Source organism: Pseudoliparis swirei, chromosome 24 (genome assembly GCF_029220125.1).
Source record: "Pseudoliparis swirei isolate HS2019 ecotype Mariana Trench chromosome 24, NWPU_hadal_v1, whole genome shotgun sequence".
NCBI classification, from domain to species: Eukaryota; Metazoa; Chordata; class Actinopteri; order Perciformes; family Liparidae; genus Pseudoliparis; species Pseudoliparis swirei.
Genome location: NC_079411.1, coordinates 19685291 through 19699888, shown reverse-complemented (window position 1 = coordinate 19699888; position 14598 = coordinate 19685291). Strand labels below are relative to the sequence as shown.

Sequence of the window (14598 nt, the reverse complement as noted above, 5' to 3'; positions counted from 1 at the left end):
CCGTGGCGCTCCGACAACACGGAGGCTACAAATAACGCACGGCATGACCGTAGGGGTAAAAAAAAAGAACCGGACGGATAGAAATGACCAACCAGCCGCAGCTTAAAAGCTGCAACGAGTCAGGGATCCACAGCCCCTTTGGTTCCAGGAAACAACAACATGTGATAATCGAACTCCGAGGCCGATAACCGTCTTATTTATATCGTCTCTCTTTTCATTAAGTTCAATGACTCAATATCCAGTCCCCACCTTCAGGAGCTTGTCCTTCTTGCGTCTCCACTCTTCCCACTCGTTGACGATGCGGCCCCACAGGATCCAGGTGTCCTCCTCCAGGTGAGACAGGTTGGAGGAGGCCGAGGAGCTGGACACCAGCGAGGAGCCGCTGTTGCGCCGCGAACCGCTCATCGAGCGCATGGACTTGGAATCGGCCTCCAGCAGCCTGCGTGGAGAGACCGTTCATGAGGACAGGGAGGCACAGGACTGCACGGGGCCTGTTTGTCTTAGACGAGCAGGTACACACACACACACACACACACGCACACAAGAGTGAGAGGGACGCTAAGGCACGGCAGACTGATGTGACATCGGGAGAGTTTGTGCACGACCTTGCAGAGACGCCAGAAGCCTCAGGGCGTGTTACCTTAAAGTACAGAGTCAGAGGCACACACAGCTAGCTGGCCATCAGGATTATAAATGGACCCCAATAAAGCAACAAAATGCCTTTGCGCACAAAGTCAGACGTATGACTAACGTTATTTGGGGGGGGGGGGGGGGTGGGGGGCAGTTGGCCTTGAACTCATTGCCCTTTATTAATCTTTAATATCTTTCAACCCATCTCAACATTTTAAATTAACATGCTTACTTTATGGGCGTAGACATTCTAGAGTTGGATGTTGAGCAAGCATAAACGATATAAACAAAAAAAGTATATATATATATTAGGGCTGTCAATCGATTTAAAAAAATTAACTAATTAATCGCACATTTTGAAATTCATTAATCGCAATTAAAAGTTAAAAGTTCATTCTTTTTAAAGACCAAACTTCACACAGAGCTGTGTTTTCAAAGAGGCTCCTACCTATAAAGTGCCAGCGAGGTATTTAATATTGTGGATGATAGATTGTTTCTTCAGTGAAACATCAGATTAGTAAAAAAAAAAAGTATATTGAGACCCCATTGGTCCTGTCATCTTTACCACTGAACACAGCAGAACCAGTGGCCTTGGTAACTGACTGACATTCAAATATGTCACGTTAACCCTCTGGAGGCTGGGCTCATTTAAATTCACCTTAGGCGTTTGCATATGACACATACCCATGTGTTATACATCAAACATTCCAGAACAATCTCAGCTCTATTCAATGAGGCTCATTGTCCTCGCGTCGTGTTCTCTGGTTCTCTGACTGACAGGCTGCTAAATGAGCCTCACCTGTGAGGTGGGAGGTCCTTTGTGATTTACTGAGTGTTCATTGGTTGTTTTTTTCCCAAAATGTTGACAGACAAACGGATTGACAAATCACGTTGAAGGTTTCGTGTGACGAGTTCTTTCCGCGCCGCGTCACCCGACACGTCGCCCCTCTGTTCCTCTGTGTATCAGAGGGGGAGACGAGAGGAAGGAGGAGCAGGAGGAAACCCGACTGATTCATCCATGAGTTTAAACTGATTTCTGATCCTTATTTTCGCGGAGAAATAATTGTTTTTAAAACGGAAACAGTGTTAAACCGTACTGCCGCGGTTTGACACTCGGTTTGAGTGTAAACACTTCAATGAACACCGGAAGTAAACAAAGTTGCGCTAATTGCGTTAAAATATTTTAGTGCGTTAACGCGGCCAAATTAATCGCATAGATTAACGCGTTAACGCTGACAGCCCTAATATATATATTTTTAGACTGAAGAATGTATTCCTCTGTATTTCCCTTAAATAACAGTAAGTCAAGGGAATAGAGAGATCATGTCAAAAAGGTCAATCCTGCTCTCACACACGTCTGCACAATAAATATGACGCTGCAGCCTTTTCATCTTAGCCAGTAAGTCACTTGTTTGTTTTTCGTCTTTGTGCTAAGCTACACTAATCAGCTGCTGGCTCCAGCTTCATATGTCACCCACTGATAAGAGAGTGGTATCGATCTACTAATGGAACTTCAGAAAGCATATACGCCTATTCCGCAAAATGATATTTCCTCTAAATGATTTTCTTCTGATAAACCTTCTGTTACTGGGAGAGCATGAAGCAGATGCTGTAGGAAGTGTACAGTGGAAAGAGATTCACTGTCTGTTGGAGTCCTCGCTCGGATTAATGGAGTCCAATCAAAACTAAAAGGTGTTTTTGTGCAGCGATACAAACATGTGAACAGTCATTTCCCCCGGAGAATCTGGTGCACCTCGTAGTGTGGGATTAAACCTTATCTAACTCAGGGTTTAAACCTCACCCTTTCCGAAACATGACTTTGAAACCAGGTGATTACATTTCATTTAAATAATGGGCGTCCTGAAAGGACTTGCAGAAGCATGTAAGTGTAAACACCGATATATAAAATGATCTATATACAAGATGCACTTTACTTTTTAACTCCCTTGGCACATCTGTTTATCCATTTACGTCCAAGCGCACCTCGATCCAACACCAGGAAGTCCATTTTATTTATTTTTTATCATAAGAGTTGATTGTTTTTCATTTACAGAAAATGTCTGGAAGAACCTAGAAACACAACTGTCAAATCATATTTAATTTTTGTATTTAATTTTAAGTTCTTTGTGAATTGATATAAATATATTTGATACATCTTATGATTGAAGGCCCCTGAATTTAATCTCATTTCATATTATGGCAGTTTTTGTAATATTTTGTAATATTTTATATTGTATTGTAATCAAGCAGATTAATCTATTCTTTGTTTTTTGGGGTTTTGGAAAGAAAAAGACACGACCCTCCAAACATGTAGAGGAATCCCAAACTTAACGGGCTTGCGGAATGGAGTATGGTCTATTGTTAGGAAGTCTAAACAGAACACACAAATACTCCTTCAGTATTAACTGGCTGAACCTGCTACTATACAACTATAACGACTGTCTTATTTTCACTCCAGCAGTTCATATTGATGAAGACAGCTGCTGATCTCACCTGTTCTGCTCCTCCAGTTTGGCCAGCAGCTCCAGTTCATCGGGACTCAAGTTCTCCGAGTCTGCCGGGGAGGCTGCCGGCGCCGACAGCAATGCATCATGGGAAGAGGAGTCTGGGCTGAGAATTGGACTGCCCGTTGACGGGGGATCTGTGTCCATGCCGGGAGGGGAAGAAAGGCACTCTAGCTGAGGGGGCGCCCCACTGAAGCCCTCTCTCTCTGGGCTGCCGCTGGGTATAGACATGGCGGTGACGGTAGAGGGGGATGGGTGAAGCGGTGTGGGTGAGGTAAGAGGGTCTCCCTCCTCAGTGAGCCAGGCTATCGCCTGATTGGCCACCTGGCTGGCTGTGGAGCCAATATGATCAGAGGTCTTCGAACCTGTCATGGATTTAGAAAAGGCTCAATAAAAATGACTGACTGACCACAGATAATTGAACAAAGTTTTGTCTGAGCCACACACAAAAATGTTCATCATGAATTAATCGTTCGATTTTCTTTGGGTCTAAACCCAAAGATTCTTCATTTATATTATATCAAGACATGATTGAGACGCACATTTTTGCTTGAACATTGAATTAAATACTATAATGATTATAGCAATATTGTTTTGGGGAATGGCGCCCACCTCCAACAGATAAACAGTCAGACAAATATAGGACTCATCCCAGTTATCCCCTTATACAAACATCCAAACCCTTAGCATTTTTCATTGAGACGTCATGTTTGGCTGAATGGACTGAATGGAGTAAACATACTGGCCACATTAAGAGGCTAATAATGCCCCTTCACATCCTGGCTTAGGTAACTGCTTTGAAGGAGGGGCCCTGAGTCACTGTAATGACATCATCCTGACAGAACCTCACGGTCCATCACTGCAGACAGACTCGGCTGTCGGAGAGCTATTTTGGTTATAAGATGGACTGTTGTCTGACAATTAAATATTTTTTTGTAGCTGCAGTGTCAATCAACTGTTATAATCTATAGATACACTCAGAACTTTTGTGTCTCATGTTTGTTGTAGTCAGAGAGAGATAGGACTTAAATGCCAACAATTTTCCAGAGAAAAGGTTATCTTTTGCTCAAAACAGGGGACACACACACACACACACACACACACACACACACACACACACACACACACACACACACACACACACACACACACACACACACACACACACACACACACACACACACACACACACACACACACACACACACACACACACACACACACACAGGGAAAGTGCAGGTGATTTGACACCGGGGAACGAGACACAGGTGGACACAATAAGGGGAGGCTAGCAATCACACAAGTGGAAACCATAAGGGCGGGGCTAGCAATCACACAGGTGGACACAATGAGGGCGAGGCTAGCAATCACACAGGTGTAAACAATCAGGAACAGAGCAGACAATCACAGGGACAGGAAATGCAGAGAAACAGAGGACACGAGAGACAGGACTTCAAAATAAGACACAAAAACTCTGGATCGTGACAGTATGCTGCATTTCTCTCTTCATTGGGAAAGGGAGTGTAAGAACGACCATGTCAGCAGTATTACACTCATAATGAGAGACCACACTCTTGAAAAAAGGTGCTAACTGGAACTAAATAGTGTTCTTTGGCTTGTCCATGTAGGAGAAACACTTTTGGTTTCCGGTATAACCTTTTGCAAAGGTTCCAGGGTTCTACCTGGAACCCACTATACAGTAACAGTCAGAACCATCTGTACACGTTTCCACCCAGAACCCTCGATGAGAGGTTCTACAGAAAACCCTTCTATGTTTTACTGGTTCCACCCAGAACCTCCCTGGATCCAGAACAATTCCACCTCCTAAGGATGCAAACAAAACCCCACACTGGGCGTTCGACCGAGAACCCTTTTGTATTCCCTTGTTCAAAGAAATGTGTTCAAAAGCAAATGGTTCTGGGTAGGACCTCAGTCTTTTCAAAAGAACGTCTTTGAAACCCTCATTTCTGAAAGTGAGTTTACAATCAAAGTCGATGGTGTTAACAAAAACCCATCGAGTGGTTTACTGCCAAGAACCCTTTCATATTCCAAGGGTTTCATCTAGCTACAGTCCGCTCTCCCAACTCTCCTTCCTCTGCATTATGGATGGCAGCTCCTTTGGCCACACACACACAAACACAAATGTACATACACACGGTGCAGCTGACCAGTCAATAATAACTTGCATACAAACTTATGCAGAGGAGAGAAATCCCAGCCAGACGCCAGTGACCAGGTGTGTCTGCAACAACCACTTCTGTGGTGTGGTTGTGGGAGTGTGTCAGGTTAGCCGGGACAGACACAGACATGCACACCCACTCGCGGGGATAATGACAAAAATACCCAACACACACAAACATTAGTGTGATCATAGCTGGCATATGAAACAAACACGGCTTATTGGTTGACAAATGCCATATTGAACCGTCTGTATTAAAAAAGTCAATGCAATGGGAGATTGATTTTGGCTGTGTAATCAACCATGAAGGTCGAGAGAAACGTGCAGATGCAAGCAAAGAGAGCAGGAAAAAAATAGCCTGCGGGAGAGGAGAGGAGAATAATAACAGTCTGAACAGGGAAGAGACATGGGCCAGTGTCATGCACAGACACCGGCCCAATCAAAAGAACCATTAACAAGTCAATGACACCAATCGCATTGGTCAGAGGCAGTGGCGGCTGGTGAAATGTTTTTGTTGGGGGGGGGCGCAGTTGGGCGACGCGGTTTAAATAGCACTCAACAATGAGAAGAAAAGAGGTTTTGAGTAGAATATTGTAAAAAACAAAGCTTTATTTCAAGAACACACCGTGCTCAACACGGTCCAATAACAACTATCAACACACTGTGACTTTGGGCATGAGAGGTTCAGAGCAGCTTTAAGGAACATTGGGTTGGGTTTCAGAGGTTTGCAAAATATAAGAGTTTCACTCTCACATGAAAGAGGTTCAGAGCAGAATAGAGTCAGAAAGAGATCACATGTTACATTGGGTGTTTGACAGAGGAGACCCACGACTGTAAAGAAAAGTAGCCCTCCTCTCTTTAAAGTTGGAAAACTTCTCAATAACTCTCTGATTAAAGTCATCATGTCTGTAACCAGCCTGTTTCTATTATTCTTGAGGGAATGTGTCTGTTTTTCAGAACTTTCTCCTTCTGCTGCTCTGCAAACAGGGTTAGCTTCATGCTGTTAGCTCGATAATTGTCTGCAGCTCTTTAGATCCCTCCCACCGTTGAAGTCCAGAGAGTTTCAGTCCCAGGACTTTGGAACAACAGACAGGAGAAACTAAACAGCGCATTACTCACTGAGCTCCAGCTAACAGCTCCGTTAGCAGCCTGCGGTCTCTTATTTGCCGAATAGTCCAGTCACGTGACATAAATTGGCCAGGCTTTCGCATCGTGCCCCAAGATTCAAATGTTTGCTCGCTGCCGAGCACACGTTCGGAGGCCCGAAAATGGGGGGGCTTCTCTCCGTGAGGATGAGTGGCGATATATTATTTATGTCACATTTAACTTAAGTGGTTGACACACATTTAGCGTCAACACGGTATATTTGCTATTTAAATGATTTGGTATATAATGTTTTTTGACAGGATATATTATATTTTTTTCTTCTTCTTTTTTTTTCATCTCAAAATTTTAAGAGGGGCGGCGCCCTAGCGCCCTCTATGGACGCACCGCCACTGGTCAGAGGCCTCGGTCAAGAGTCAAATCTGAATTGACATCCTTTGTGGTGATAATGTGATACCCTACTAATCTCTACATTGCTTGTGAGAGCTTACGATCTTTATATCCTTCGATGGTCAAACTGCTGATACCGTGATGACTGACAATGGCGATGATGATTAATTTCACGGCACTCGACTGCATCAATGCAGCATGGATGACATCAAATCAAACCTTTTCTCAGGGGCCGATCACACCGGACGCGACTCTCAAAAACGCGTCGCTAGCGAAACCATTGTTTTCCTATGATACCGATGGTACAGCCTTTCATGCTCGCCATTTAAATGCCGCACGTTGCATTTCTTAAGCGTTTTTTAGGCGCGCATAAAAGTTAAAATATTCTCAACTTTTTAGCGCAAGGCACAGAGTTGCACAGCTCATCAACTTCCTGCTCGGCCAAGGCAGCCAATCAGATCAGGCAAGAGGCGGGCTTTATTACTTTACCACTATCATCGAGACACAATTCGCGGAATAGATGGTGGTATTCTCCCTACTGCCGAGCTTTGCATTACGCCCAACAAGTAACCCAATGTCAACAAACCAGTCTCACTTTAAAATCAGGAATAATTAGCCCCCTTCAACCCGGTGGTCACTTTGTTGATTTTGAGTTGTGGCTAAATGTTCACAAGTCATTTTCCAGGCTTTCTCCACCAGGTGCATCTATATTACAATACATGCTGGGTTTGAACACGATAACAATATATAGCAAAGACATTCAGCAAATGGTGTTTAAAATGTATTGAAATCCACTTTTGATGCAAAAAGAAGAAGAAGAGAGAACTAGGAATAATCTGGATTTGTAAAAAAAAGAAAAAAAGAGGACCTCATTAGATTAAAGATCAGCCGATTAGTCATGACAGTACAAAAGAAGAGAGGCTTTTGCTACGCAGCCGTGTCACTGGTCAGACCTCACTGTGAAAAGGTGTGAGTCACGCAGGACTTCAGCAGAGTGCTACCAAAGTGGGAGTTTTTCCCTCTCTCTCTCTTATGCACACATATACACACACACACACAAGCACAGACAAGCACATACAGACACACACACACACACACAAGCACAGACAAGCACATACAGACACACACACACAAAGGTTAAGGGAAGGACATTGTGAAGGTCTCTGACGAAGCAAAACAAGCCAGATTTCAGAGCTTGGCTGTTGCTCTCCGTATGACTGCAGTCTGCCTCCAATGTCATTGGGCACTTGTAAGAAGCTGCAGAGGACTGTGATATAAAAGGCTTTCACTGCAATCCACTTCGAAAGCTTGTTTTGTGTGCGTGCTACGTGACAGATTACGTGGTGTGGCCAGGTATGTGTGTGTTGCCATGCATGGGTGTGTATGAGTCCTGCTGTCCTACAATTTGGAGAGTTTATGTTTATTAATAAAAATAATAATACATTTGATTTATATAGCGCTTTTTATAATACGCAAGACATTTTAAAAATCATCATAAAAGAGCTATTTAATAAAAACAGAGCACACACTTGCACATTAAAAGCAGTTCTGAAAAGGCGGGTTTTGGGATTAGAATAAGGAAAGGTCAGTGCAGTCCCTCCTTGACTGATCACCATACACAATTATTGTATTGTGTAAATTCTATGCCTGGGCGCATCATCTCCGAGCTGGCACTGTCTACAGGAACAAACAGGGCCATTGTTTTCTTTTGTTCACCCCCCCCAACATGAAAACCCATGTTTGCCCCGCCATGATCCGTCTGATTTAAAAGGAACTTTTCATCGGCCTGAACGCGCTTTCTCCGAACTCCATCTGGGCGTGGCGACGTTGAAGCGGCCTTTGGCAATTCAAATAAGAAGTGGTAAAAAAAAAAATTCAAAAGTTCCCCCCCCCCTTATGATCTCTTCACAATACACCCAACAACAGCTCCATCCATATTTGCCCTTTTGGAAAAATAAGCAAACAGTAATATTCCTACCTATCATCACACAGACATTCTGAGCCGTCAATTATTTCCAAAAATCTCCTTGAATAACCTGGCCAGCATTTCATGAAAGAAAAACAGAAAATCAGCTTGTTTCAACTTCGCTGATGTGTCTCCCCCCCTCCCTACCCTCCTGTCTATGTGTGTGTGTGTGTGTGTGTGTGTGTGTATTACAGGGCTCCAGACTAACGTTTTTTACTAGGAGCACAGTGGTCCCTAACTTAAAATTTGAAAATTTAGGGGCGCACACTATAAATCGACTTGCAAAGTTTTCCCATCATTTTTACTGTATTACTGATAAATAATTTGACAATATACAATCTTATAAACTTGTGCAATAGTTTTAATAACATACACCAGTTATACAGCTTAAAAATACAAAATGAATATTTATGCTCTACTGACAACAACAGAACAAGTTGTAGACTTGTGGTGGCATCATATACACCTTAAAATGAAATCACATATTGTGCACAATTATTTATGTGTTAGTCCTACCACCAGCCTAACAGCTTAATCATAATGGTGCCTGTTTGCCTTAGGAGCGTCCTTAATCTTCTTGTACGTCTTCCGTTTCAGTGTATCTGCGATGATGCCAACAAACTGTGCGACCTTTGCATTGAAAATGCGGAAGGTTATTTTGATCGCGGTATTTATTTATTTATTTGTATGCGTGTTATTCGCAGAACTCAAAACGTATTGAACCGAATCGCATGGAATTTGGTGGGATGATTGGTTATTATCCGGGGACCAGTTGATTAGATTTTGGGATCAATCAGGTCCAAGGTCAAGGTCATGGAAAGGTTTAAAATTTTTTTTTACATACATTTGTGTCCAATTTGTGTGCAAATGCCAATGCCAAAATGTTCAAAATTCAATGCTCTTGTGATATATGTAGGTATATGCGCTTGTGCCGAGTGCCCGCTCTAGTTGTATGTTTGTTTTTTTTTTACCATTCTTCTTCCTTTGTAGAAGTTTGGCCTTTAAATAGGCAGTTCTTCTTTGGCAATGAAAAATGACGTGTTGGTTAAACTTAATAGCAATGGCCTCCTCGGCGCACTGGTTAGCAGCCTCTTGTCTTCTCAATGCGACTGGGAGTGGAGCTGCACTTTCATTGCACAGGTCGCGGCACATTTTATGTTTCAGACTGGCGTTGTGTTTGATCAGCGTGTTTTAATTGTGTAGTGCCAGTCTTATCAGCACATTTCGTGTTCCCGCATGTTGTGGGAATCGACAGCAGAATATACAGTTCATTGAATTGGTCTCCTGAAATACCTCAGCCAGGTGAACTCGCGCAGCCACATCAAAAAAGCTGAATTCGCCACGACCGTTTCCTCACAATCTGAGTCGGACTCATTCTCGGATTTGTCTTCTATATCATTAGGTTTAGGAAAACTGATAGGTCCATTGCTTACAGGAGACACCGCTATGTCAAATCTTTGGATTCGCGCAATAACCCCCAAGACACGCCTCTTTTCACACATTAGCCTATAACCGTGGTCATCCCCCTACAATTTTTAGGTAATTTACTTAAGTATTTCTATTTCATGATACTTCTACCTAACTGTGTTTTAGAGGGTATTGTCTACATTACATTTATTTCACAGCTATTTTTATTGGTTACATTGTAAGATTTATATACAAACATGTGATCTGTTTATAAAATAAGATGCTTTGTTATAAAGCAAAGGCACTGTATGAGAACAGTATGTACAAAATGTGCCCCACCGTGACCAAATACTAACTATTCATACAATCTGTCAGGGATCATCTTCTGTCGCTCTCCTGAAGGTTTCTTCCCCTTTTTCCCGTGAAAGTTTTTTTCTATTTCTTGGGAGTTTTTCCTGATCCGATGTGAGGTCCTGGGACAGGGATGTCTATGTGTACAGATTGTGAAGCCCTCTGAGGCAAATTTGTAATTTGTGATGTTGGGCTATACAAAATAAACCGAATTGAATTGAAAATTAAAGTGCCACTTACATAAATACTGTTTAAGTATGAAAATGCTCAATCCATGGAGAAATACACACCGCCTGTAAAAGGGGTCAGGATTCCCGTACGGTTGTGATAGAATATAAAAAAGATCATTTCAGTTTTAAACCTCACATCCAGTTCATTGCCATGTGTGAGAATGACATGAGCTGACAGGAAGTAAACATGGAGTTTTTTTATCTAAAGATGTTCTCGCAGAAACCTTAAAATACATGGATGAATCTGGAAATGAGCACGATATGTCTCCTATAGAGAAAAAAAATCATAATTCTTGGTCCACCTCGACTGCTGCCTAATCTGGTGGCTCAAGTGGTTTATGTTCATGTCTGTGTACTGGAAATATCGAGCCTTTAACCCATCAGCTTTCCAGCATCGCCATTACAGTACCGACCACCTGTTCTCCAAACAGCCCCCGTGTACCCACTGCTGGAAACTCTCTAACGCTTGTGTTGTGCAACAAATGTTTTCCTGGATTTGGCCAATGAGAATTAGGTGTAACATTAAGTTTGAATGAAGAAGAGACACATTCAGGGCAATCGAAGCGACACTGGCGACGAAATGCTGCCCAGACTTGGCGCCCTAAATCTACTGACCACGTTAGCTTTACATGACTAACGCTTTCCTGCTGCAAATTGTGTTTGTATGCGTCTCCTGGTCGGCTCCCATGAGTGACACTGTCAGAGGAAATTGTCTCGAAATAGCCATCCCCTACAACCCATCAATTATATTCAAGTGCAGGTGACTATTTTGCTCTTTTCCACCACTGAATGGTCAGTGCATTAGCACTACTACTGCTCAGATTAATGTTGTATTTAAAAAAACAGACAACATCCACTAATCACGCACTAATCTTAAAACTGGATTACATGGAGGATAAACAGCGACATGTGGCACACACTGCTACTACAGGCACATAGCCACTGCTTAATGTGAAGCTAAATGACTGACATTAGGCATCCTGCTGCAGTCATTATATTATCTTTTAATTTCATACTTTCCCAGCAGTGCCGTCACGCACACCGATCAGCAGCTGAGCAGCTGCGTGGTCGGCCGCTCCGATTACAAACATCTGCCGTTTTAGCGTTAGAAATAAAAACGAGCACCAAAACTACATCTCAAAAAGGATATTAGTATGTATGGTTTTCTTGTTTTTGACAACAACCTTCAAGCCTCCTGAGGGAATGAGAACAAATAATCCAATTTCATAACCTAAAAAAACTAAATAAAAATGTTCTTTTTCCAAATGGTTTCCCTCAAAGCAGCCCATTAGCCGACAGGACGCATCGCGTTACAGGTGGATTGTGCAAACTGGACTTCATCAACAGACAACAGCCATGTTTGACAACAGAGGTTTCAAAACGTCTCTCACTCAGTAACACGTCTGTGTCGTTAATCATACTCCCACACATTCGCCCTGCGGTGAATCATTCCCTCGGGTTCATTTTAAACATCACGTTGACTTGGCTGAGGAAGTGCTCCGACCTTTTGTACAGTGAAGCAACGAGTTTGTACCCGACTACCTCGTGAATCACAGATATTTTGGTAACACTAGCCATGCCTGTATGCTGATGTGTTTGTCCTCTCTGTTTAGCCACTTAGCTTACCTAACGACAGTGGTGTAATTAGGGCTGAACCATTTTGATTATTATGACTATAATTTTCACATCAGTATTCATTCAAATGATTAATATGCTAGGGTTTTAGAGGTGAGCTTTACCAAACAAAGAAAGGTGCTACATTCAATATTCAGAGCAGAGGGATTCCCTCCAAACCGCTCTCGACATGGTGACGACTGAGCCGGCGGCTTGCTGCTAACGGTGCCAACAGCTTGAACAGTGCAAGCAACAGCGCTGACAGGGTTTACCTGAGGGGGGACCGGAGGGTGCGTGCTCCCTCTTGGTTTTTTTCCAAAGCAAATATTTGTTTGTGTGACACTTTTAAAAATCTGCGCCTCGTTGGGGAAACGTCACGTTTCAGAGGTCTGTGAAGTGTTAGCATTGCCAGCAAAGAGATATTCTTTTCACCAATGCCGTCTCCTTTAATTTAAAAAATACAATATAAGCACAAATTATAACTTGGTCGCCTAAATCTACTGACCACGTTAGCTTTACATGACTAACGCTTTCCTGCTGCTAATTAAAAGTAAGGATGAGCGAGAAGTCCAAAAGATGAGCTCATCATAATCATTTACATTTGTTTCAATGAGAATAATGATGTAAATAAGTATCATTCCTTCTAATATCAGAAATCCTATTGCAATTGTAATATCAGTCATAATAATCACAATGTGATGTTTTTAAAATGGCCCTATGCAAATGTCTGCCTCATTATTTTCAACATAATTCGCATTATATTATTAATCCAGCAGAGTGAAAATGAGATCATAATTCAGTCATTGTAAAAATCTGCAGGGCTGAACAGAGAGTTACACAACTGCAGTCTTCAAGAACAAAAGGGGAGAAAGCAGAGCTCTGGAGGAGTCGGAGTGAGCTTGAACCACATGAGCCAGGTCATCACGCTGCTCCATGTTTCCATGAGTTAGAAAAGGAAATGAAGTGCAGTGCACACGGGCCAGGCCGGCAGTCAACCAGCAAGCCAACCAGTAAGACAAGCAGATCCAGGACAGCTGATACTGAAGGCTTTCAAAGGGCAATAATTAGTTTTTAAAATCAACCGTTAGTAAAACTGTGCGCATGGTGCTGTTATTTTAATGACCCCGTGTTAAGTCGCGACCCTCTTCTGCAACTCCGTCAAGCTGTCATAGCTTCGTTACCATGGAGCCCACACTGTCACTAACTGCCCTCAATGACGACATGTTTTAGAAAAACGAAAAGGCGACTTTAGAGAGCAGCAGACAGAAGGGTCGAAAAGATGATATCAGGAAGTGGAAGTGATTCAGTAGCAAAAAAAAGTTACAAAGATCAAGATCACAGTGTAAAAGTGAAGCATGCACCACATCAGCTGGTGACTGAGACCGAAGACAATGAAATAAAGGAACAACACTGTTCCTCTTTGTTCACTGTTAGAATCATTGAAAAGCAAAAGCAGCGTGTCAACCTTCAGTAAACATTTAGTAGCTCGCGTAACATAGAAGCGCTGATGCTAGTTAATGATGTGCTAACATACTGTGCTATTGTTAGCTCCACAGGCTTAACAGAAACATTACGTTTTAGGAACGCATATCTCCTTCCCACCTCTCCGGTAACGACTATCGCTATTACGCAACGTTTAACCATAACTCGCTAAGATCCACTAAAAGCAGCCTGAACATTAAGGAAATCTGGTTGGAGCTGGCCGACTCAACTCAATGATTGGCCAGTCTGCGTTTCCAGGGCGGGACTTAGCAAAAAGAGTCAATTAGCAAAGGCAATTAATTCTGTGAAGCAAATGGCCAAACAGTCAAACAGGTATTTTCGAGCAAAAGCAATTTTGCAAACTGAATACTTGTTTTATGTAAAAAGGTTAAAAATATTTGTTAGATGTGAATATTTGCTGTTTTTGTTTTTGTCCTGTGACAGTAAATTGACACAAGACATTGTAAAACATCAACTTGGGTTCTGGGACCTTTTATGACCCGAGACCGAAGCTGGAAAACTGGAAAACCAAAAGGTTGCACACAAACAAACGCTGAGCCTGTTGAATAACAGCCCCCCACGTGATAATGACTGCCAACACAGCTGCTGCTACAAACGACGGTTCATTAAAAAAACATCATGCTCCTTTTTGATTATTCATCTACGGTTTTCTCACTGGCTTTACGCCACTAGGCTGAATGTTGGATCTCATTGTAAGGGGGGGGGAGACATAGTTTTACC

The 14598-nt window shown here is 42.6% G+C and overlaps 1 protein-coding gene across 2 annotated transcripts in view; it reads right to left on the bottom strand.

Annotated features, from left to right (window-relative positions):
- Window positions 1–14598, bottom strand: part of evi5l (ecotropic viral integration site 5 like) — a 31531-nt gene that overhangs the window by 14966 nt on the left and 1967 nt on the right. For both annotated transcript variants that reach the window (XM_056408976.1, XM_056408977.1), the window contains exons 2-3: window positions 3124–3499; window positions 250–439 (exon numbers count right to left, since the gene is read on the bottom strand). In XM_056408976.1, coding sequence (XP_056264951.1) covers window positions 250–439; window positions 3124–3365 — 432 coding nt within the window. In that variant the 5' untranslated portion in view covers window positions 3366–3499. The remainder of the gene's footprint in view (window positions 1–249; window positions 440–3123; window positions 3500–14598) is intronic.